The 24,876-nt window shown below is 31.1% G+C and overlaps 1 protein-coding gene across 3 annotated transcripts in view; it reads left to right on the top strand.

The window, feature by feature from the left end:
* The window catches only part of LOC103576305 (protein kinase C and casein kinase substrate in neurons protein 2), a 160,070-nt gene that overhangs the window by 119,469 nt on the left and 15,725 nt on the right, over window positions 1-24,876 (top strand). For all 3 annotated transcript variants that reach the window (XM_053742103.1, XM_053742104.1, XM_014440621.2), the window contains exons 5-6: window positions 210-330; window positions 608-718. In XM_053742103.1, coding sequence (XP_053598078.1) covers window positions 210-330; window positions 608-718 — 232 coding nt within the window. The remainder of the gene's footprint in view (window positions 1-209; window positions 331-607; window positions 719-24,876) is intronic.

The following is a 24,876-nucleotide window of genomic DNA, read 5'->3' on the forward strand; positions in this document are numbered from 1 at the left end:
GACCTACAGCAGGTATCCTTTTCCGGATTTTATCTTTTTAAGACATCCACTTTTCGTTGTGGTTGTTAGTTGTCATTTTTTAGTTTGCATATTTTTATCACTTTAGTTGTGTGATCAGCGAAAGGATTGAATTTTTTTTAATTCATAGAAAGTATTTTTCGTTTATAAATAAGTATATTTTTTTTTTACTACATAAGTATACTTTTCAGTCTTCCCCAAATTTACGAAGAATTTTACCACACAATTAACAATGCTGACTACGAGAAGGATCTAAAATGGTGGTCAAATAATCATGGTGTAAATATGGCAATGAATTGGCCTGAATTTGAGGTAAAACTATTATAATAAAGATTCAATTAGAGAATTAGTAATTTTGAAACATATGCATGATTGAAAAAAAAAAAAAATTCTTTTCAATAATTGGAAAAATACTTCTATCATTACAATTCCTTTCTCGATTGAGTTCATTGATAAAATTATAATAGAAAATAAAAAAAATCACAGTTTTAACAGCTGCATAAAATGTTGATAGATTTTATTTAATAGAGAATTTTAGATAAACTAGATATGCATGCTTGTGACTTTGCTGTCGTTACTTTTTACACAGGATTACACAGAAGAATTTCGAGATATCGCCAAGGGAACTAAGTCGAAAGAAGCAATACCCGCAGGATCAATTACACTCATCAATCAGAGACCTGTCGGTGAAGATTTGCATGTAAAGTTTTATTTTTTTTTTAATTTTATTCATTTTAAGAAAATTTTAATTGTACATTGCATAGTGAGTGGGCTAAATGGATCTTTATACAGAAAGCACAATGGTTTCAGGATGACTCGTACGTAAACACATGCAATCGTCAATAAATGCATAGTGTGCACCGGAGACGAGTGCCACGAACAATGTGATTGACAGAAAACAACTTAGTTCACGTGCTATGCAATATATTTCATTCAACAAATGTCTGATTTTTGTGAATTAATATGAGACATTCCATGCCACATTGACCACTTCTAAACCCGTCCACCTTTGATTTGGTTGAGTCTTTCATTCTTTACTTCCATATAAAAAACGTTTCTCAGAATTTTTTCAAATTTTTTTACCCTACTCAAAAAAAAGTTATAAATTTTTCAAGAAAAAAATATAAAAAAATTTTCAGAATTCAAATTCTAATAAATTTTTCAGTTTGTTGGAAAAACAATTATTTTTCTAAAGTCCGACGTTTTTTTTATTGATTAAATAAAAGTGGGCCGACTTTTTTCTCTGTTTTTTTTTTTTTTTTTTTTATTGAAAAAAAATTTTGTTTTTTTTTTTTTATTTTCAACTTTTTTACTGTCAAAATTTTTTTTTAATAATAAAATAATTCTAGTTAAATAATTTCAGGGTATCTTTTACTTAGTTCATAATCTAGTTTAATGATTCATGACAAGGATTTTTTATTTATGCGATAAATTAATTTTTCTGTAATGCTAATTTTAACAGTAACTTCTTTTAATTTCTTTGGCATTTAAATTTCTTACATACTCTGTATTCTGGAGAGTTGGAAAAATTTCGAACATAGAAATACCCATTTGTACCTGGAATGACACAGTGTAATTGCTGAGTTCCTGATTGGCTTCGTGATTCGTTTCGTTTTTTAAAAACGTTCACTCAATTTGTTTACAGCTTGATTATAATCTTCTTCTGGTAAAAATTTTAATGTAAACACTTGCAAATGTGTAGAAAGTGACTACAATGTATTTAAATGACAATAAAACACTTAGGTGTTTAAAAATAAAACACTTGGCCGAAACGCGATTTTGCAGTATGGTTATGTGCCTGTCGACCGCTAATTGGAGGCTTGCTCGCGGTGCGTCTTTTGATTGTACCGTCGATACCGTTACATGGCCCTTTCCTATGAGCAATCACGAAGAAATACCATTGGGCAAGTATGCCAAAATCAGTTGTTTGGTAGTGCAAATTAACAAAATTTAAAAAATTTTTGAATTGTTGAAGCACTCATTCGGAAAAATAATAAATAATGTTAACAGTGTCAGAAATACTTTTTATGAAATCAGTTATTATTTAGATGAAAACATGTACGGCAACCGCATCGTGATTATTTCAATCTGAAATTATCACTAGATTTCGGTGATGGGGTTCGTTATTTACTTTAATGTAAATAACAATTGGAAAAACGGTCACCGAGTTATTATTCCAGCGAAATCCCGATCCCGCGTTTTGCACTACGAACGTGTAGTTTTCTGCAAAATCATAAATGATAATAAACTCATTTATCTTTAAAGATTCTTTCAATTCCTTCAAGAACTTTGATTGTTCTTTTGAGATAAATACGTGAGGTAAGAGAGTCTTCACTTCATTACAAAAATCTTCCTCGAATTCCTCTGTTTGCTTAATAAATGTTTCTAACCTCGTCATCGGCTTTGAAATCCAATTCTTATATGTGATGTTTTCAATCTTATTCTCATAAAAAATTGTTTATAAATAGAGGAGCATGGGGTCGCACCGGTCACCTAAGAAATAAAACTTCAAAATTTTTCGAATTATCCTTATTAGATCATAAAACGGACTTTATCTTTTTCTATGGAATCTAGCGAACCAAAGGCACATACTTAAAAATAAAAGTATAAAAGTAATTAGAAATATTTAATGAATTAAAAAAAATGTAAGTTTGATCGGGGCAACCCAACGTGTCGGGTCGTCCCAGTCATTCGGTGGGTCATCCCGGTCACTATTAATTTTAAATTGAAAGTTAAGAATCCAAAGTCGTATTGCTGAAATTTCATGAAATTAAAATTTTATTTTGCCAACTGAAACTTAGGAAGGAAGAAAAAAAATCTAAAATTAATAATTAGCAACAAAAGTGTTACAATGTTATTTAAGAAAATACCCATAATGAACATAAAAATGTTTAACTTAAATTTAAAAAAAAGCTTACCTTTTAATTAATTAATTACTTATTAAATAATATATTGGTTGATATTTTTACTAAACAAACATACTAATCGTCAGTCGAGAAACAAGTGAATGAATTGACCGTTATGACCCCATAACTTTGATCTGTACGACCCCAACTAAGTTTTGAGAAAATAAACTGAATTATATAAAAAAAAGTATTGATAATTATACTTATATAAAAATCAAAATGGATTAAGAAATGTCTGTAGATTATATACACATCAATTATAAACTTTTTTCTTCTTGTAAAATATATAACAAACCTTATGATAATGTCCTTGATTTTTAGATAAAATGTCGATCAAATGTCGATCAAATTTATATTTATTAATTATTATTAATAAGTAATTCATTTTAAACGTTAGGGCTCATTAATTACTTTTAATTGAATGAGAGTATAAAATAAAAAATTCAAAATCTATTATATGATAAACTTTTCAAAATTTGGGTGACCGGGACGACCCGCTGACCGGGACGACCCCATGCTCCTCTAATCATTTAATTTATCTGCTAATGAATTAAAGCCTCCACCTGAAACGATTTTTATTCAATACAGAGGAAATTCACTAACTTATTAATATGAAGTTATTTTAAATTTGAAATTATGAGTCTCTTTTTGATATGTACTTGATTGTCATTATCATTGCGAATCGAAACGTAACTTTTCATGACTGAAATCAGCGCAATTATATTTATCGTCGTTGTAAAAGTTTATCATCATTGTTTTCAGTTGATCTAGGATTTTTTTTCTACCTATTAAAAAAAAAAAAATTTAATGCACTTACTGCGGTACTATTGAAGATATTTATTTCATATCATATATACCCAATTCCGATTCAGGTGTTAAAAGTATTCCTTTTTTTTTATAAATTGCTTTGTGACTCTTGACATATGCCTCGAAGTATTCATAACCTCACAAATTTGTCTTTCACTCAAGACCGGAAATTGTCATCATCCCCATTAGAGCCATGTTAGGCAAGTGTGCACTGTGGGTAAGTGTACGCAGTGGGTGTGTGCGCAAGCCCATGCATTTCAATTCAAACTGAATGGGTTTGCGCACACTTGCCCACGGTGTACACTTACCTCACATGACTTTAAAATTCGATTCTTCGTCAGTAGGTGTACTCTCTAAATCTGAAACGGTGGAAACTACTGAAAAATAGTGTATATTTGGTATACTTATAACTGTGAAACAGTGAATAGTCACTGCTTCAGATTTAGAGAGTGAGATAAAGCTTCTTTAAATGATCGGAAATCTGATTTATTTTCTGATTTAAGTAATTATTACCACTCAATTTCTTCGTTGAAACTGGTGATTGATTTGATAATTGTAGCGCTTGATTAATTATTGGCAGTTGAATTGCAGCGCTAACTTGGGAGTCAGAACTTGGTTGAGAAATAATAAGTTCGTTATGGAACGACATGGAACCTAAAAGAATATTTAGATAAATAGTGACATGAAACTAATTTAATAAAGATTTAGACAAACTGTTACCGAAATGGATTCTACAAATAAATAAAGCAGGAAACTTACGAAATGGTAGTTGAAGATCTGTGGCATCCGTGTTAGTGTCACTATCAGTTTGGTTATTGTTATCATTATCGCTATCAGTTTTATCACTGTCATCATCGTCACTTAAATTATTATTGTTATTAAAATTATTATCACTGATATAAGTTTTTGGATTGATAAACATTTGAGCTCTCTTCCTACATGCACTACAAAGTAAGTAATTATCGCTAAGTTCCGATATTGTTTTTATATTTCAACTCACTCAACGTAAACCAGTCATTTTCAAATGATTTACTATTCCAAAAGGATTATAACAGAAAAAGGAAAGATAAAAAAGTTTTGACAGTAAAAGAGTTGAAAATAAAAAAGAAACGAACAAAATTTTTTTTTCAATAAAAAAAAAAAAAAAAAAAATAGGAAAAAAATTGGCCAACTCTAGGATTGGCGAGATTATTTTTAGAATGAATCAGTTAAAAAAAACCGTCGGAATTTGAAAAAATAACGGTTTTTTTTCCAAAAAAAAAAACTCGAAAATATCATGTAATTTGAATTCTAAAAATTGTTCTTTATTTTTTTCTGAAAAATGATTTTAAAAACGAAAATTTTGAGAAAAAAACGTTCCGTTAGGTTAATTATTGAAAAATTTATGCTTATTTGAAACAAAAGAGCCATGTTTTTTTTAAAAACTTATAACTTTTTTTTAACCCTGATTAAGAAATCTAATTTGAAATGATTTAAAATCACGTAACTCGAAATCATTTTGACTCATTCCAAATTGTCTGAATTATTTTGTTTTTAAGTATAAATTTTAGAATTAATCATTTTTAATCAGATTGAATTAAAAAATAACGAAGTATTATTTTCTGATTTAAGATTATTTAAAATGATTCGAACTCTCGAATCATTTCAAATTAAATCAAATTAGAAAATAATATCGCAATTTACGGTTCCTTGGACAATTAAAAATTATTTGAAATGATTTGAACTCTCGAATAATTTCAAATTAAAACGAATTAGAAAATAATATTCCAATTTCTGGTCCCTCGGACAATTCATGATTATTTAAAATAATTTGAGCTGTTGAATCATTTTTAATTAAATCAAATTAAAAAATAATATCGCAATTTCTGGTTCATAATTTTATGATTTAAAATAATTCGAAGTTGAGAATTTTAAATTATTTTGAATTACTTCGAATGATATTTTTATGATATGATACAATATGAAATAATTTAGATTTTTAAAATCACTTCAAATAAGATTTTTTAATCAGGGGAGTTGACTAAAAAAATGTTTAAAAATTCTGAAAAACGTTTCTCACAGGGTAGAAAAGAATGGAAGACTTTCAGCCAAATCGAAGAAGGTCATTTCAAAAGTGTTTGATTTGATATGGAATGTCCTATGTATATATGAAAAGTAAATCCTAAATCAGGTGGGGTTCCAATGGTTCTTGATTGCTTTCACCTTTCATTTTTTATTTATTTTCTATTTTTGAGTATATCTCATAGAAATCTGGCTATTGCATGTGTCTTTACAGTGGATTTTTTTAAGAATTTTGTCATCGCCTATCAAAATTAGTTGAGTAGGATTACAAAATACCATTGGCTTGAAAGTTTATATATGTATTAGGGTGACCCAAAGGAACTAACTTTTTTTTTGTTTTCGGGTTTCATATGAAAATTTGTTGGTTTCACATGTTTTAAGAATCCTTTTTAAAAATCAGCTCGAAAATGTATTCTCAATGATGTTTTTGAGCTCCTTGAGTTTAATATTTGATATTTGATCATTTCTGTTATTTATATGAGTTGCATATATAATTTTGGGAACCAGTGATTGAATTTAACTAATTTTTAATTGCGAATTGAAGACTTTTCATATTAGATTCATTAATTTTTAAATATTATAAAATAAATATAAAGTTACTTACAAATTTTGTATGTTATTATATTTTATTTATTAAAATTGATTAGAACAAGTAATTTTTAATGAATAACTTTATCTATTGACGACAAAATTTTTAGCTGTTTTGAAGCGTTAAGGAATTTTTTCGATAACTAATAATCATTACAATAATTCCCCAACATTTTTAAGCAGCTTTAAGTTTAGTCACAAATAAATGTCATTCTTCATTAAAAATTATATGTTCTAACCCACATAACAATCTTATAGCAGTTTTGTACGAACCTGGTCGCATCCACTAGTTGTCTATATCTTTATATGAGTTTGTATCTTCCTACAGATACTGGTCCAAAGATTTAAGTTGCAAGTATTGCGCGAAACTTACAAAAAAACATTTTATGTAATATTATACTTTAACCCTTAACGACCTCACCTCATCCAGGCCACTTAACAGCCACACGGGGTAATTCCCTTTTTTTGAAAGTTTTTTGACCAATTTATTTGAAAGGTATAAGAACTCTAATTTCACTTTTTTTAAGCCTGGGGCGACTAGTCATCTGGTGCAAGATCTGCTTAAGTATCTGCAGATAGCTTTTGGTGCAAGATATGCCTAAGTTCACTGTACCATTAAATCTTGTAAGGGTATGCCTTTGCTTCCCCGTGCCAGGAAGTTCGAGCAATCCTCCTTTAGTAACTCGGGTAGAATTGAGTACTGGGTCCGCGGATGTCTGATATGACCGTGCACGCGGTCTGATAAGGATAGGAATGCTCATTGGAAAATAACTGAATGATAGAATTAATTATTTTATTATAATGAATTATTTATTAACTTAAAACTTATCTTTTATCTTAAAATCTTCTTACGTATAAATAACTTAGAAATTTGATAAATTTATTTAAGAAGGTAATATGGAAGGAAGGGTTAGTGCTTCCAATTGTGAAAAAGGGGGGTGGGGGCAAGGTAGAGGACTATAGAGGGGTTACGTTAACCCAGACGGCGTACAAAGTGTATATAGGGATATTAGAAAGAAGATTAAAAGAGGAAGTAGAGGATAAAGGGTTGCTTCCGGAAGGGCAGGCTGGATTTAGGGAGGGGAGAGGAACGATGGATAATATATACGTGTTGAATTACGTGCTAAACAGGGAGATTTCGAAGAAAAACGGAAAGTTGGTAGTATTGTTTGTGGATTTTAAAGCGGCGTTTGATTCGGTAGATCGGGTGAAGTTAATAGAAGCCATGAAAAGTAGAGGTGTTAGGGAAGGTTTAGTGGAAAGATGTGAGGAGGTACTGAGGGAAACGTGGGTTAGAGTGAGAGTCGGGAATGAGTTGGGGAAAAAGTTTTGGACGGAAAAGGGATCGAGGCAGGGATGTCTGTTGAGCCCGTTGCTGTTTGTTTTGTTTTTGGCGGACTTGGAGGAGGAGTTGGAAAAAGGGCGCTGGGGAGGGGTGGAGTTGTCAGGGGGGAGGGGGGAGTGTATGCACTGGCGTACGAGAACGATGTGGCAGTACTGGCGAAAGACGAGGATGAAATGAAAGGGATGATCAGGACACTACAAAGGTATGTGGATGGGAAAGGGTTAGAGGTTAACACGGGAAAAACAAAAATAATGAGATGTAGAGTAGGGGGTGAAAGGAAACGGAAAATTTATTGGAACTGGAGGGGGAATTAGATATAGAAGATGGGAGTTGAAGGGGGTGGAGAAGAGATGGGAAGAAGGTAGGATGAAGGGCGAGCATCTTGTAAGGCTGGAAAGGGTTAAACAGTAGAACGAGAGGTGGGCTAGGATAATGAAGTCGAGAAGTAATAGGGAGTATAAATTTGTGAAGGGGAAAGGGGTGCCAGGATACTTGAAGAAGGGGTGGAATGAGGAAAGATGGAGTAGAGTAGCAAGGTTTAGGTTGGGAGACAAGCTTAGGGGAGGGAGATATTGGGAGAGTAGGGATAAGAGGAGCTGTTGTATTTGTGATAGAGGGGAGGAAAGGTTGAAGAGAATAGAGAGTTTGAGAGAGGTAGGGGAGGAGTCGGAGGGAGGTGTAAGGTGGTGCAGCAAAAATGGAGGTCATGGTATGGATGCAATGGATGGAAATATGCGAGTGATTATGTAGAAGGTGGTTTTTTCTTTTGCCAAGTGGCTTTTCTTTTCCCGCCGAAGTATGAAGGTTGCAATATGTAATAGTTACTAAGCAGTATTAAGGTATAGATTTTAAGGAATGTGTATTAGTGTTAGGATTAGGTTAAGGTGTTTATTTGTAAGCGGAACGGGGATCCGCTAACTGTGCCCCTATTTTTTGGGAATAAAACATTATATTAATTTAAGAAGGTAATACTGCGCATGCGCCAAATTGAGTCTTACCCATTCAGCATCACAATACCCGATACCAAGTTCCCCGCGTTTAGTTAACTTATCTTTTGTTGATAATAATTTTTAAATTGAATTAAATTTATATAAATGAGTTTAATTACCTTCCAAATGATTTATTTAATGAATTATTAACGAAAGTCAAGGGGAAAGCCCTGACAACTAAAATTAATGAATAAAATAATTCTTCACATGCACGGAAAATTCGGAATAAATAAAGTAATATGAAATTAACTCGATAAAATTAACCGCGTGTTTGACAAACTTAAAATGATTTTATCAGAAGACTTACGCCGACTTATCCCAAATGTAAAGCTATGACCAGGATACGTTGCCGCTCGTAGTTTGACTCCAGGAACAAAATATACAAAACAAACTACTGAGACTTCTGCCTGACCTAATAATTAAAGGGGACCCAGTGGTCGAGAAATTTTGAAAAATCGATTTTTTTTTTGCATATTTCGAAAGTATAGTATTTCAAAAATATACTGTGAAAATATGGTGGTGATATTCCCAGTATTTTATGTTCTAAAAGTTATTTAGCAGGCCGGCCGAGTAAGTAATTTTTATTCTATTGTGCGGCGGAAAACATCTGCTTTAATTTCTATACCTAAGTTATAATAATGATAAACAAGTCAACATATAATGAAAAACAAGAAAAACCGAAGAAGTGCACAAGAAAAAAATATGGTGCTGGAATAGCTAATTAATCGTAAGTATATGTTCAAATCTAGTTTTCTTCAGAATTTCTTTAACTAAAACTTTAAACACGTTTATCTCGAAACTATTTTTTTCTGCCTGGCGTAGTTGAAAAAAAAAAAAAATTATCCGATGGATTGCTATCAAATTTAAATATGTTATTTAATATATCAACAGCTACAGCTGGTACTAGAATAAAATTTTTGCGTTGAATATTTCTATCTTTTAACATGCAAAATGTTACGAAAAAAAGGCAATTTTTGAACTAAAAATTTCAACAAAGTGCCACTTCTTCAAAAAAAATTATTTTCTTTTATTCTAGTACCTGCTATAGGAATATTTATACTGATTAAAATTCCATTTAATTTTTTTTTTCAGACCCATAGAAGAGTTGAATTGTTCTACGCCGCCAGGGTCCCTTTTTTTAAAGGAGCAGGCTTCAACGCCATCTTTCAAATACTAAAAATAATTTTTTTTCTTAGTTATAAGCATTTTTGTATACATTAATAACAATAAGACGCGGCTTATAAAGTTATAGGATTGATTAGATTATGGAATCAATCCATAGAGCAAATTAAAAATTATCAAAAAAAAACATTTTTGGAAAAATTTTATTTTTGAAATATCTCCGAACACACGATATTGATTAAGCTCAAATATTCACAGCTTATAGATATTAACAAGACGCGTCGAATGACCTCTTAACGATCGAAATCAATTCATCTGTTCAAAAGTTACAGATATTTACATACGGACGTACATACACATCTACAAACACTGGGATATAATCGTGAAATTAGTCAGGAAAGCTTCCTAGAACTTCAAAACGTCAAGATCTAATAGAAATTCGGTTTTCAGAATTCGAACCGAAACCAATAACTTCCCGAATTTTTGAAAATTTTCAATTTTATTAGCGGGAAGTTAAAAAACAATTATAATCCATCATTATCCCATTACGAGACTCGGCTCAAAATTCATGTTTTGGGGAGTAATATTTTTGAAAATCTTTTTTTAAAAATCGAAGGATACAAACAATCTTAAAATCGCTGTTTTAAAATAATGAAAAAACAATCAAATTCATAATGAATACTTTTTTACAAGAATTTTCTAGAAAATTCAACAAGAAACACGAATTTTGAAGAAAAAAAGACCAAAATCGGACACTTTTTCACTAAGTTATGGCCATTTAAAAAAAAACCCCGAAATCTTAAAATATTCATATCTCCTGATTGGCTGGATGAAAAAATTTGAAAAAATTCATAAAAACCTTTTTCTATGGGTACAAAAAAGTGACCCAATTTCAGCCAAATTGGAGATGCAAAATCCATTGTTAGGACGATTTGGCATGAAATGCCCCACATATATATAGTGTAAAAAGTTTTTGATGCAAAATTAAAAAAAAAAGTTAAATTCATTCAATAGTTTTCAAAATTATAGACAAAACCCATATGAATAACAGAAGTGATCAAGTATTTCTTCGATTGTTGATAAACAGAAAAAAATTGAAAAAAAAAACTGAAATTTGTCCGTGTCTAGAAGTAAGAAAATAAATGTCTAAAAAATTTTTCGATTATACCCTTTTAAATATAATGCAAGTTACTAAGTTCTTGCCTACTATCTGGCCAGAAAGTATTGACCCTAAATTTAAAACATGAGTAACTTGTTTGAAAAAAAATCGCATTAGAACGTGAAACATATAGATCGATAGATTAAAATCTCTTCTACTCCTATCCGAAATTTCATAAACCAAAAACGTTTTTTACCCGAGATATAAATAATTGAAGATTGAAAAACGTGGTTTTCGAGGGGTATAAATTCAAGCACGAACTTTGATTGTTTATTACTTGATAAATAATTGTTTTGCTGCTATGCTGATTTTTTTGGTGTATAGTGAATCCTTTCCGAATAGAATTCGAGAAAAATTTTTTTTTTTTTTTTTTTTTTTGTAAATTATTGCTATAATTTATAGTTTATGGTCACGGACTACTTTAGGATCTAATTAAGATACAAATTTGATTCATATTTGTATCTACGCAGAAAGCGATATTGAGTATTTTATGTGAGTGATGACTGATGCCGATTGTGATGATTCTGAACTATAAGCTTTTTTAGTTTTCACGTAGGTGTTTATGACTGCAGTTAACCCGTAGAGCTTACCATAATGATCTATTGTCATCATTTTTGTTAAATGCATCCAAGCCATAAAAGTTTGGTTTCTATACCTGCGAGACTCAGAATTTTTACGCTTTTTTGTTTGTTTACCATAGGCGTCGATAGCAAAAATACAAATTTCATGTACTAAATTTTCTAATAGTTAACTTGTTGAGGAAGTTTATTGAAAAATTTCTAATTTTTATTTTTATGTACTATATAATTTATTTTTTTTAAGCTTTATTAATTTATAAAATTTTTTATGTACTCGGTGTTTTAATATATGATATATTTAATAGAATAAATATTATAAATTCATTATCATTACTTTAAATTTTACTTTAATCATAAAATCATTATCAATACAAAAATATTTTTTTAATGTATTGAGAACAAAATTTTAATTACAAAACCAACGTTAATTATATCTATATTTTAAAAAATCGGTCTGTCGGTTGACCCTGCGGGCCAGCCCCAAAACTTCCCGCATATTTCGAGCTCCTTGAGCTCGAAAAATTGTTGTAGATACATTTTCGAGCTCTTCGAGCTCGAAAATACTTTTGTATCCTTTCGTTTTCGAAAAAAAAAACGTTTTTTACGATTTTTTCTCCAACGATATCTCCCGAACAAATAAACTGATTAAGACGGTTAAAGTGGCAATCGACGCGTTTATTGAGTTCTACAACTGATCAGATTTTGATTTATTGAGTCGTTTTTGAAAAATTTTGAGAATACTAAAAAGTTTTTTTTTTAATTCTTTCGACAACGGTTTCTCTTGAACGAATTAACCAATTTTGATGTTTGAGATGGCATCCGACGCGGTTTATGAAGCTCCAGAGCCCAGTTGATTTTGAAATCAATCCATTGAGCACATAAAAAGCTATAAAAAAAAAACATTTTTGAGAAAAGTTTATTTTTGGAATATCTCTGAACGAGGCCTGCCGATCAAACTCAATTTTTCTGAGCTTTTAGATATTGACAAGCCGCGTCGAATGACACCTTGAAAATCAAAATCGGTTCATCCGTTCAAAAGTTACAGATATTTACATACATACATACGTACGTTCATACATACATACATACACTCGGACATCATCGTGAAATTAGTCAGGATAGCTTTCTAGAATCTCAAAACGTCAAGATCTCTTAGAAATTCGATTTTCGAAAATCGGACTAAAACCAATAACTTCTCGAATTTTTGAAAATTTGCAATTTTCTTGGCGGGAAGTTAAAAAGTTTTGTTTTACTTGAGCTAAAGTTGAATATATGTTAAATGGGACACAAAAACACTAGACTGTGTTAGAACAAAAAATTTATTTTTTATATTAATTAAATACATCTCAAAAGTTACTCCAATAGAAAAAAAATATTCTCCTAAAATTTCAGCTCTATATCTCAAAAATTGAGCTGGTGCACGGGGGAGGTCCCCTCTCCCATTTAAAATACATTGAAAAAAATTTGTTTTTCCTATTTTGTAAATAGGTACTCAAAAAAAATTTTTTGCGATTTTTGAAATCAGCAGTCTTGGAGAAAATTAAATTCTCTATAAAAAAGGTCACTTGTGTCATACTGTCCATCATACGCTTAAAATTGATAGAAAAAAAGTTATGGGAGATGAAACTTAGAGGGAAGAAGTCGAATTTTTGGATGAAAAAAATTTTTGTTTTTTATTTGTTAACTAGCAGGATTCTTTTTTTAATATTTCACAATTAAAGTTTTTATAAAGAATCGAATTATCTATTAGAATGGTATTTGGAATTGTTTTCAATAGAGCTCATAGAAAGAAAGTTACAGAGCTGAGCTCTAAAGTTGAGAAAAATTTAATTATTTAGAAAAAATTTTGTAGTCTGATATTATTTGGAAGAATTATAAACCTAAACAAAAGTTTTAGAAGCTTCATTTTCTGTAAACAAATAAAAAGGTTAATATTTAAAATCCGGGTCCTTAACCTTCACAATTTTAGTCTTTTTCCGTCTTTGTTGTCTTTCGGCGTCATGTATTGTAATGTTAGATTTATTTAGGCGGTTGAAATGGACGATCTTTGTTTTATTCTTAATTTGCATCTTAACATTGCCATTGGGAAACGTTTTTACAATTTCATATGGTCCGTCATAGTGGTTACCGAACTTGTTTGGCTTAGGACCCTTCAAAAGAAAGACCGCATCCCCTTCTTTGAATTCTATCGCGTTAGTTTTCTTATCGTAGTAGTCTTTTGATTTGGTTTTGGATTGGACTAAGTTGTCGTAAGCTAATTCTCGGATTGCTGTCAGTCGTTTAACTAAAATTTTAATATAGTTATCGTACGTCGGTAGGCAGCTCAAGTAGTGGTTCGCTTGTTGATACTCGAGCAAGTTTTCCGAAAACAAACACAAACGATGTGAATTTTGTGTCTTCGTGGATACAGATGTTATTAATAAAGAGTCGCCAAATCAAGCCATTCGTCCCAGTCTTTTTCTTGGTTCACGCATTGTTTTAGATATTCTCCCAGGACGTGGTGAGAACGTTCGAGGAAACCATTCGATTGGGGTCTAAAAGGAGTTGTTTGTAGTATTTTGATTCTGAAACGTTTAGTAATCCGTAACGTGAATGCGCTAATAAAGTTTCTTTCCTGGTAAGTCAGTAAAGCCTTTGGCGCTCCAAAGATTCAAATAAATCTTTTAATAAATGTGTCTGCAACGGTAGTAACTGACATATTTTCTAATGGGGCTGCTACAAAAAATTTCGACAATTGGTCTTGCATAGTTAATATGTATTCATTTTTACGGCGACTGACGGACATGGGGCCCACAATGTCCATTGCTATCTTTTCCAATACTGTTCCAGGTGTATCGGTAATAAGTATAGGATGTCTTGTTTTTACCCCGACTAATTTTTTTGATTGGTAGTCCAAACACTGCATCACATTTTTTTCAATCGAGTAAGTAGACTCGTTGTCTGTTAGGATATTTCCCTCTGATTCAGAGTCACTTGGTTGATACATATTTAGAACCAATGGAATAAACCTATCTTCCATAGGCTCCATCTGGCCATCTCTTACATTTTTGCGCGGTCTACCTCTATTTTTGAGTATTACCACTTCCGAAAAAGATTCTTTTCTTTCATAGGGCCTATTCAAACTATCAACTACCTTTTGTAATTCTCCATTAAGGGATACTCTTTTAGATTCGGCGCGAGTAGTAACCTTTACGGGTTCCACGGGGTTGCGTGAAAGCGCATCAGCATTAGGGTGATTCAAAGAAATCGAATATTTTTTTTTAACTTCCGACATTGAAAAGTTGGTTGATATTCCTTGCTGAATAACTTTTTTAGATTCATCAACTTAATTCATGAATTTTATAAATATTCATAAGAATTTCAGCTCATATCAATAGAATAAACATTTTTAACTCTTTTTAAACCCTTTCATAGATGTAGATAAGCTTCGCTTTTGGAAGAAGAGAATAATACGTCAGTTTATTATTTAGAGATAATTTAAGATCCATTTTTAAGAAATAAACGTTCTTATTTTAGAAGTGTCATCATTTATATCAATATAAAAGAAAAAAAATTCGAATTTATTATACATAATCGATTTATGTTGAATTCGTACTTACGGAAATATTAATTATGTTAAAAAATATATCTGTTTGTCTTATTAAAAAAATTGTCTTTTATTGCAAGTGGGATATTTTGTGGGAAAAACTTACAGTTATATTTTTAATAAATCAGTTAAAAAATATGGATAAGAAATTATTTAGAAAATATTATATACTTGACACAAACACAAAATCTAAAGTAAATACTTTTATTTTATTTATATAAGCTGAAATTCTTATGAATGTTTATAAAATCCATGAATTAAATTGATGAATCTAAAAAAGTTATTAAAAAACTTTCGAAATTCAAACTCTCTAAATATGAATAAATGAAATAAGTGAATATTCATTAATTCTGAGTGCCAAATTAAACCACTTTTGGAAATTAGTGGTTCGATTTACACTTGGAAATAGTGAATATTCACTTATTTTCACTAAATTCATATTTAGAGAGAAAACATTGGGATTCGGCAAGGAATATCTTCTAAACGGTTAGAGGAATCAATTAAACACATTAGACTGTTCTTGTAGAGCGTTAAATTTCCCACAACAACATGTCACGCTGAATTATCAATAATCATTTTTCAATGATGTAGAAAATTGAAAAAAAAATTTTTTTTTTTAACAAATTCTTTAAACTTTGATCTCAAATATCTTTTAAATGGTAAAAGTTATCGCTTAAATACAATAATCCTTTTTTGAAGAGCATCCAATTTCCTATAAAAACATGTACGATGATTTGGTTAAGCCATCAATAAATAATGAGATATGGTCTTTGATATAAGGAACTAAAGAAAAAATGGAAAACTGTGATGAGGAGGATCTTCCTATTAATATTAAGAGCTCAAATTTGGTGAGCATTTTCTAGAGGTGCCTGAGAACCAACTTTTCAATGTCGGAAGTTAAAAAAAAAATATTCGATTTTTTGAATTACCCTAATCAGCATTCAAATTAATTTTTCCTGGTTTATATATTACTTTTTAGTCGCATTCAGCAAAATTTAAACGCCATTGTAAAATCCTAGTGTTTCCGTCTGTTGCAGTTCGGAACCAGACCAACAGCTTGTGATCAGTGACCACAAGGAACTTACGCCCATAGATAAGTGGTCGAAAGTTTTGAATTGCCTGTACAATAGCCAGTGCTTCTTTCTCACGAGTATCGTATCTTAATTCTGCTCCCCTCAAAACGCTAGAGAAATATGAAATGGGTTTGTCTTTACCAATTTCTCCTTGTGATAAGACAGCACCAATGGCTATTCCCGAGGCATCAGTGGTAATTATAAAAGGTTTATTAAAATCTAGATATTGTAAAATTGGCTCACTACATAAAAGTTCTTTTAGGGTCTCAAAAGCATATTGTGCTTGTTGAGTCCATACAAATTCAATATCTTTCTCTAATAATTTAGTAAGTGGCTTTGCAATTTTCAAAAAAAAATTTAATGAATCTACAATAATAGCCAACTAATCCTAAAGATTCCCTAATATTTCTTTGCTTTTTTGGAATTGAAAAATTCTTTACTGCTTTTAGTTTCAAAGGGTCTGGCTTTAATCCTTCCCGACTTAGAACGTGCCCCAAATGATTTATCTCAGGGCACAAGAATTCCCATTTGTCTGGTTGCAATTGCAAATTAGCTTTTCGTAACCGATTCATTAATTCATCGATACGTTCCTCATGTTCCTGTAAATTCTTTGCAAATACTATAATGTCATCAAGATATACAAACATTGAAACATCTTGGAGCCCAGTTAACACTGAATCCCTCAACCTCTGAAAAGTCACAGCGGCGTTTTTCAATCCAAAAGGCATACGAGAGAATTCCTAATGTCTTCGTGGAGTGGAAAACGTCGTCTTTTGACTGTCTTTCGGATCCATTTCAATTTGATGGTTTTCTGACTCTAGATCGAAAACAGAGAAATACATTGACCCACCCAGTTGATCGTGTATATCGGTAATATTCGGCAATGGGTATGCGTCGGTGATTGTTCGTTCATCCAAATTTCTGAAGTCGATTACGACTCGCCATCTCTTATTTCCTTGTGAATCGGGTTTTTTTGGTACTATTCAAACGGGGCTATTGTGACTTGGAAGGTTCAGTATACCTGTATTAAGCCCTTCAGTAACTTGTTTTTCTAGTTCCGGATTTGAATACTGGAGTATACAGTATTGCTTAGTTGTAAAAGGGGTATCATAAATTGTCGGAATTTTATGGGTGTAATTTCCTCGTAGAACCCAATAGTTCTCCGGGAATACAAAAGCGGTCTGCATGTTTCTTCACCAGACGTTCAAAGTGATTTTGTTCATCAATATTTAAGTAGTCAAGTCGCAGTAAACTTAATTTTATTATATCGGTCTGTTTGGTTATAATTAGTAAATAGTGTGAATATTTTCTGTCTAATTCCTAATTTTTCGTGGATGTCCTGTGGGTCATAATCTGAATCGATGGGTACAGGGTTGTATATATGTTCTACTTCGCGGATCATCAATGTAGGAATTTTTATTCCTAACTCTTCATCGGTTGTATTGTAAATTTATAAGTATGCTCGGTCATTAGTCACACGTATCAAACGATCTTCCGCAAATACCCCTTTACACATTTTGAGTCTAGGAATGTACCCTTCTTTGAGTTCTGGATTTTTAGGTAGATTTTTCTAAGATCTAACTTTTGTATTTGTTCTCATGGTCGACTTTTCAAATAATTTTATCATAATCTATCATAAATGATTGAGTAGGGTTCAAAAATACTACTCGTTAAAAAATTTATATATGTATGTCTTTATATATACATATACATATACATATACATATACATATACATATATATATATGTATATATATAAATGATTACGCCTACAATTCTTATCGGATCCTACTTAAATTTTCTACACTTATTCTATGTGTAATTACCACGGTTAAGTTCGAAGATGGGCTGAATCAGTCGATTAGTTTAGAAGTTATGGCTGTTTGAAATTTTAACGATTTTTCGAAAAAATCAGTTTTTACAGTCCATTTAACTTTAAAACTAAAACTAATAGATAATTTCTGTAGAAAGTATTTTAAAGCTTGACTAATAAGCTTTAATTTATGACTTTAAACTTTATATTTAGACCATTTCTTCCAATATTTTGATAGCCTTGAAAATTTTAATGGAATAAAAAAATGTTGAAAGTTTATGAGTATAGTTTTCATTCCACATGTCATGCTTGTTCCATTATACTCCAGTATCGTCAGTTGTATTTTATTGTGCACAAAGTAACCTGTACATTTTAGTCCTATTTTATATTCTAAGAGTATTTCTTTTATTATTTATGATGTATCAAATGTATATCTAATCCCGATGATTATCACTGGTCTTGTCATTACGATAGCACCCACAATTCTTATCGGATCTTGATGAAATTTTTTACACTTATTCTATAGGCGATTACCTTGATCAAGTTCAAAGATGGGCCGAATCGTGCAAATAGTTTTCAAATTATGGCTGTTTGAAATTTTCATGATTTTTCGTGAAAATCAGTTTTTAATCACTGTTAAAGCTTATATAACTTAAAAACTATCATTCATAGACAATTCCGTCAAAAGTATCTGAAAGCTTGTCTAATAATCTTTAATTATGATCTCAAACTTTATTTTTTGACTATTTCTTCCAATAATTTGATAGTCTTGAAAATTTTATGAAATCAAAAAATGTTGTAAATATGGTTTTCATACCACCTAACTTATACATTTCCCATTATAATAAAATTTTGTCACGTGTATTTTATTGTGAACAAAATAACCTGTAAATTTCACACCTATTTTATATTTTAAAAGTATTTCTCTTATTATTTATGATGTTTCAATCGTACCTGTACGTCTTATAATTATAACTGGTTTTGCCATTGTAACAGCGATTACAATTATGATCTCATATGAATTAAATTTTCAATACTTTATTTATGCGAAGGTTAGTTTGGTACATTACCTACACAATGTTATGTCAAATCAACTATCTGAAGTTCTCTATCGAAAAGAATCGTTGTCCTTTTTTTCCCTCACTCTTAGAAAATGAGTTTAATTTCATGTCATGACTATACACTAGGGTGCCCGTTATTTACCAAACTGATTTTTTTTAGCGACTTCTCTCAAAATTTTCGTTTATGGCCTAAAAAAAATTATCAGACTCATATTCATATTAAACCATGTCTCAAAGACAATACATTTCCCATTTAAATAACGTGGAGTTTCGGCGCGTTTTACATTCAATTTTTCCTCTTCTAAGCTAGTTAATCTATGGATATCAGAGATACATATCTTTGTAGGAAATTGAACACTATAAAAAAGTTTTTTTATGGTTTTTTGATAAATTTACTGCTTTAAAAGTTATTCAAAGTTAAAGATAAACTTATAGTTAATTTTTTATTTTTTTACTTTGACCGCAAAATTATCATTATTTCTGTAAAAGTAAATTTTTTATTGCGAAAAATTTTCAACTTTAACTGTATTATTGAAAAAATTACCGTCAAAAATTCAGATAACTGAAGAATAATGTGAGTGACGTGTTGAGTTGATTACAAGATTTTTCAATTTAACCGAAAAAGTATGACAGATTAAATAAATTTTTTTACATATTAATCTACACTCTATTTTATTAAATATTCTTTGGTGGAATTTGGACATTTTTATTTGAAAATTGTTAAACACCTACAAATAGTCATTGATACTGCAGAAAGAGCTGTCAAATTGACTGAAGAATATATTAATACTTTAGCCAAGACCGAAGATCGAAAACCATTTGCTACCCCGGTCAAAAATATAACTTGATTTAGACTTGGTTTACCAAATCGAAATTTGGAGTCGTTTTTCGCAATACAAACTCGACTTTTTTTTACGAAGATTAAAAATACATTGAGTTTTCGCCTTGGTTGAGACTTAACTGGCTTACTTAGTCCGATTTAAGACGAAAAAGTTGAAATCAAATTGAAACTGACTTGATGTAGAATACAAATAAGTTGAATCTAAAACGAAAAAAGTTCAGAGGTTGAAAAAAACATAATTTATGTCGGAAAAGTCGAGATCATATCAAAAAATTGTCGGCAAATCGATAACTTTAAAAGAAAATAAGGCGAAGTGAGCCTAAATTAAGTTTTATTTTTGACCCAGATGTTCAAATCGTACAGTAACTTTTTCTATAACACAGTTAAAATGGAAGATTTTTCCTTTCCAAAGTAAAAAAATAAAAAATTAATTATAAGTTTATCTTTAACTTTGAATAACTTTTAAACCGATAAATTTATCGAAAAACCATAAGAGACCTTTTTTGTAGAGTGTTCAATTTCCTACCAAAATATGTATCTCTGATATCCGTAGATTAACTAGCTTAGAAGAGAAAAAATTGAATATAAAACGCGCCGAAACTCCACGTTATTTAAATGGGAAATTTATTGTCTTTGGGACATGGTTCAATATGAATATGAAGGGCTTATATGAGTCTGATAATTTTTTTTAGGCCATAAACAAAAAATTAAGGGGGCGTCGCTCAAAAAAGGTCAATTTTGTAAATAACGGACACCCTACTATACACTAACAAATATTACAAGGTATGTATGTATAAAACTCACTTTTTATATCGATTCATTGAAAAATCTACCTTCCATTTTGGCGGCCGAATGGTTTTTTTAAAAGTACAATAATAAATTAAAAAATCATTTTTTATATTTTGTTATATATGGTTGTTTTTGTAAATTTTCAAAGTTTGAGGAAAAAAATATAACAAAGTTAAAAATTTGTTTATGACAAATTGGTAAGTTAATAAACAATGAAATTGTTGACAATCAAAAATTTTTCTTTTGTTACATTATAAAGGACTGTTACTTATGATTTTTAGATAAAAAATAATTTCTTAACTAATTATTTAAACAAGAGAAATATTAAAAAAACGATTATAAGAATCAAAAATTGTTATTAAGAAAAAATTTTATTTTTAAAAATCATAATATTCGTAATATTATGAAGTTGTGAAAAATTTTTTTTTAACTATTGAAATAATCAATTTAAAAAAAAAAAAAATCATCAACAAATAGCGAAAAATCTTTTTTTTGCGAATCAATTAATATTTTGTATTGATAAGAAAACGATATCATCATGATTAGGAAAAAAAAATTTTTTTAACAACATTATTTAGATTTTTTAGTTTTTGTTCAAGTACAAAATCATTATAAACAAAGTATTAATATTTTTTCAACTTTTATGGCGTGATTTTGTTGGGTATGTATGTAAAAAAGGCTCCACGAAGTGAAAATTTTTTACAACAATTATTTAAGCAGTTTCTTCCATTTATAATGAAGATGTAAGGTCGAGAAAATTTTGTTAGTTAGCAATCATTTAGATTGTTGAAAAATTAGCGTTAAGTAAAATTTCTAACGGGACTAAATTATTTAAAGTGTTCAGAATACTCTATAATTTTTTCAAATTAAAAAAAAAATATTTAATATCTTAAATAAATTAATTAATGTGTCGTACTCGCTTCTGAAGCCGCGAACGGAACCTAAAAGTGTTCTTTAATATTACTAGTCTACGAAATATTGGCAAAAACGGAATGCCTTTGCTTTAATCCTTAATTGTTTATAACTTGTGCAATTTTTCACGTACTAATACATGCTTTTGGCCCATTTTTCTAGGCGTCATTCCAGATCCAATGAGCCATCACACTTACACCGATAAAATTTTCAATAGTAATTTTACAAGAAATGTGTTGGAAGTCAATTGCCAATGCAGTTTTGTGATTTAATAAAACCAGTGTTGTAATTTTACAAAACATTTTTTACAATTTTTGTTTTGGAAAATTGCAAAGCAAAAGTACTAATCTTACGAAACAGATAATAAAAAAAGGTTTGTCAATTTTACATAACGAATGTTGTAATTTTCGAAAACAATTCAATTGGAATAGTCTAAGAGCCAGTGAGCGGATACCTGTATGTATTTGACCAAACCTAGGCTTTTGTACATTGATGCCCCTATACCTACCCTAGGTGACACGAATCGTATTCCGTGGACAATAGATCCGTGACGTAAAATCCGCGACATGAAATCTGACGACTTATAATCTCCCGCCCAAATATACCGAGACAAAATATCCCCATGACAAAATATTATTGCTTTTTTTTTAGAGTTTCTCGATTATTTAACGTTTTTTTTTTTTTCAACTAATATCAGTTGTTTCATTGACGAGAATTTTCCAAAAAAGAATTGGTCTAATTTTCTTTGGAAATAATACACTACTATTGCAAGCGTATCGGTTTATATATTTAATAATCACACACACATCTAACCTGTAAAAAAAGGGCACAGTACTATTTCAAACGTAAAGGTTTATATATTTTATAATTTCAACACATATAACCAGCATTACTGTATTGTAATCATAGTTCAATAAATAATAATATGATCTTACATCAAATTATCTTCGTTAATATTAAATTTATAAAATTATTATAGCGAATATTATAGCAGTGGATATATTGTCGTGCGGATTTTTTTGTTACGGATTTCATAATGTCGGATTGTAAAGTGAGATATTTATTGACACTATGTACACTTAAAACTGTGAGAAGATAATATAAAACAGCGAATGCAACAAAATGTATACGCGATAGCGAATGCAACCAAGAATAATTATAGCAAAGCAAAGCGGTTTTACAGCACGAGGTTGTACTGTTAAATTCAGAAACGAAAAGACGCCGGAGAAAATATTGTTGAAAGCGACGTGGCCGCTTGGTGGTGACGTGGCAGCCTCGATGCATAAAACGAAGTTTCCCATTGGCTTAGAAGCGCGTCAACGGGAAGTAGCTGATAGCGAATTCTTTTATTGGCTGGCCAATATAAAACGAATTATCTGATTGGCCGGCATGTATCGAGTTCTGATGCCGTCTTGACACGGTGATAAAAAAGAAATTGTATGTGTCGGGCCCAAATAGCGAGTGACCCGGCACGATTCTGACCTTGAGATCGATAGCGGGATGTAGCGGGAATACACGAAGCTTTTCAAATCGTCTAAGCTCGTGACTGAACAGGAATCAAAAGTCGCGGATTTTCCTTCGTAGATTTAATGTCTTCGGATTACGAGTGACAGAACCCCTACTCACAATGAGATCGGGATTCACTAAGCCCAAAGTAGTGGACACAGCTACTGCGCAGGTAATAGAGGTATCGATTTGTGGCTTATTATGAATGCATTTGATCTCTTCTGCCGTTTTGACATTTCAAAATATATTATTGATATTAACAGAAAATGAGAATGGCAGACCATTATCGCACGTTCAACATTGTGGCAGACAGTTTTGAAAATGCAAAAAAAAATTTTTTTTGAACGTAATTGACCAGATCTGCCATTAATATATTTTATTTATTATAGTCTTAAAAACTTATATTGATTACGGCAGACGTATTCATAGTGGACTAATCTTCAATTATTCTACAACGTGCTTTGCTACTTGCAACCTCGTGCTCTTGAAACCGCTTTGCTATTATTAATTCTTTTGTGATATTAAACTAAACCGCTACGCTAATTTCTCTCAATATTTAGTCAGTAAATTAAGGATGCTATTTATTGAGAATAAAGAAATTTTTATTCTCGTGTAACTAGTATCTCTATTAATTTCCGTGTCTTTTATATACGTGAATCTTATCACCAAAGTTGCATTCACTATTAAGTATAAGTTCTTACAATTTAAGGTGTAAATAAGTGAAATAAATCTCTAATTTATTTCTCTATAAAAACAGTGTAATTTTTAATTGTTTAATTCCTCACGCCTAAACTAGATAGTATATTCGCTCATTTTACATTGTGGTCCTTCGAGCCGGATCTGGCGTGATTTAAACAATTAAAAATTATTTAAATTTAAAATCTGAAAAAAAATTGTGAGAAAAAGTGCAGTATTAGTGCAGTCAGTATCAACACAATTCACGAGAGCCTGTATATCATACAGGTAATGCTTATGAAACCGCTAACGTTGCTTACTTCTCTCTTAGAGTGAGACTCAGCGCTGCTAGACCCGCTCCAGAATCTGTTCATGAAGCTCCTGCCGTTAATCGACCAAACGGCTTACTTTGTAGGTGCGCACAAATCTAACTTGCCGCAAATTAAACTGCCAACGTTCCAGGGCTCTAATGACGAGTGGGACTCGTTCAAGGACTTGTTCACTTCTCTCGTCATAAATGAAGATTCACTAACTGGGTCACAAAAAATGCATTACCTGAAGACGCAGGTAAAAGGTAAGGCCGCTGCTTTACTCGCTAATGTCTAAATCACAGATGACGCTTTCCAACCCGCTTGGGAATTGTTGAATACTCGCTACACGAATCCACGCAGATTACTCGATATGCACATCGATGATTTGCTTGATCGTTAGCCGCTAACTTCACACTCTACTGCTGATCTGGATGCGCTGCTACTCGCTAATAAAAAATCGCTGGACGCTATCGCTGCTCTGGGAATTCCAATCGATGAGTTGGACCCCTTTTTAATTCGCTTGGCTGTTCGTTGTTTGCTGTCAGATTTGAGAGTAGACTGGATGGCTTCGCTTGGGTTATCCAATGAGTTTCCCACTTACCAACAGCTACACGACATGCTCAAAGCAAAGGAAAACTCTGAAATTGGCGCGAAGATAATCTCAAATCAAGCTAAGGGTGTAGTTGAAAAACCCCCACCCGTCTTACGCAAGGTCAGCCGCTTCTAACAAGCCTAG

Source organism: Microplitis demolitor, chromosome 9 (assembly GCF_026212275.2).
Source record: "Microplitis demolitor isolate Queensland-Clemson2020A chromosome 9, iyMicDemo2.1a, whole genome shotgun sequence".
Taxonomy (NCBI): Eukaryota; Metazoa; Arthropoda; class Insecta; order Hymenoptera; family Braconidae; genus Microplitis; species Microplitis demolitor.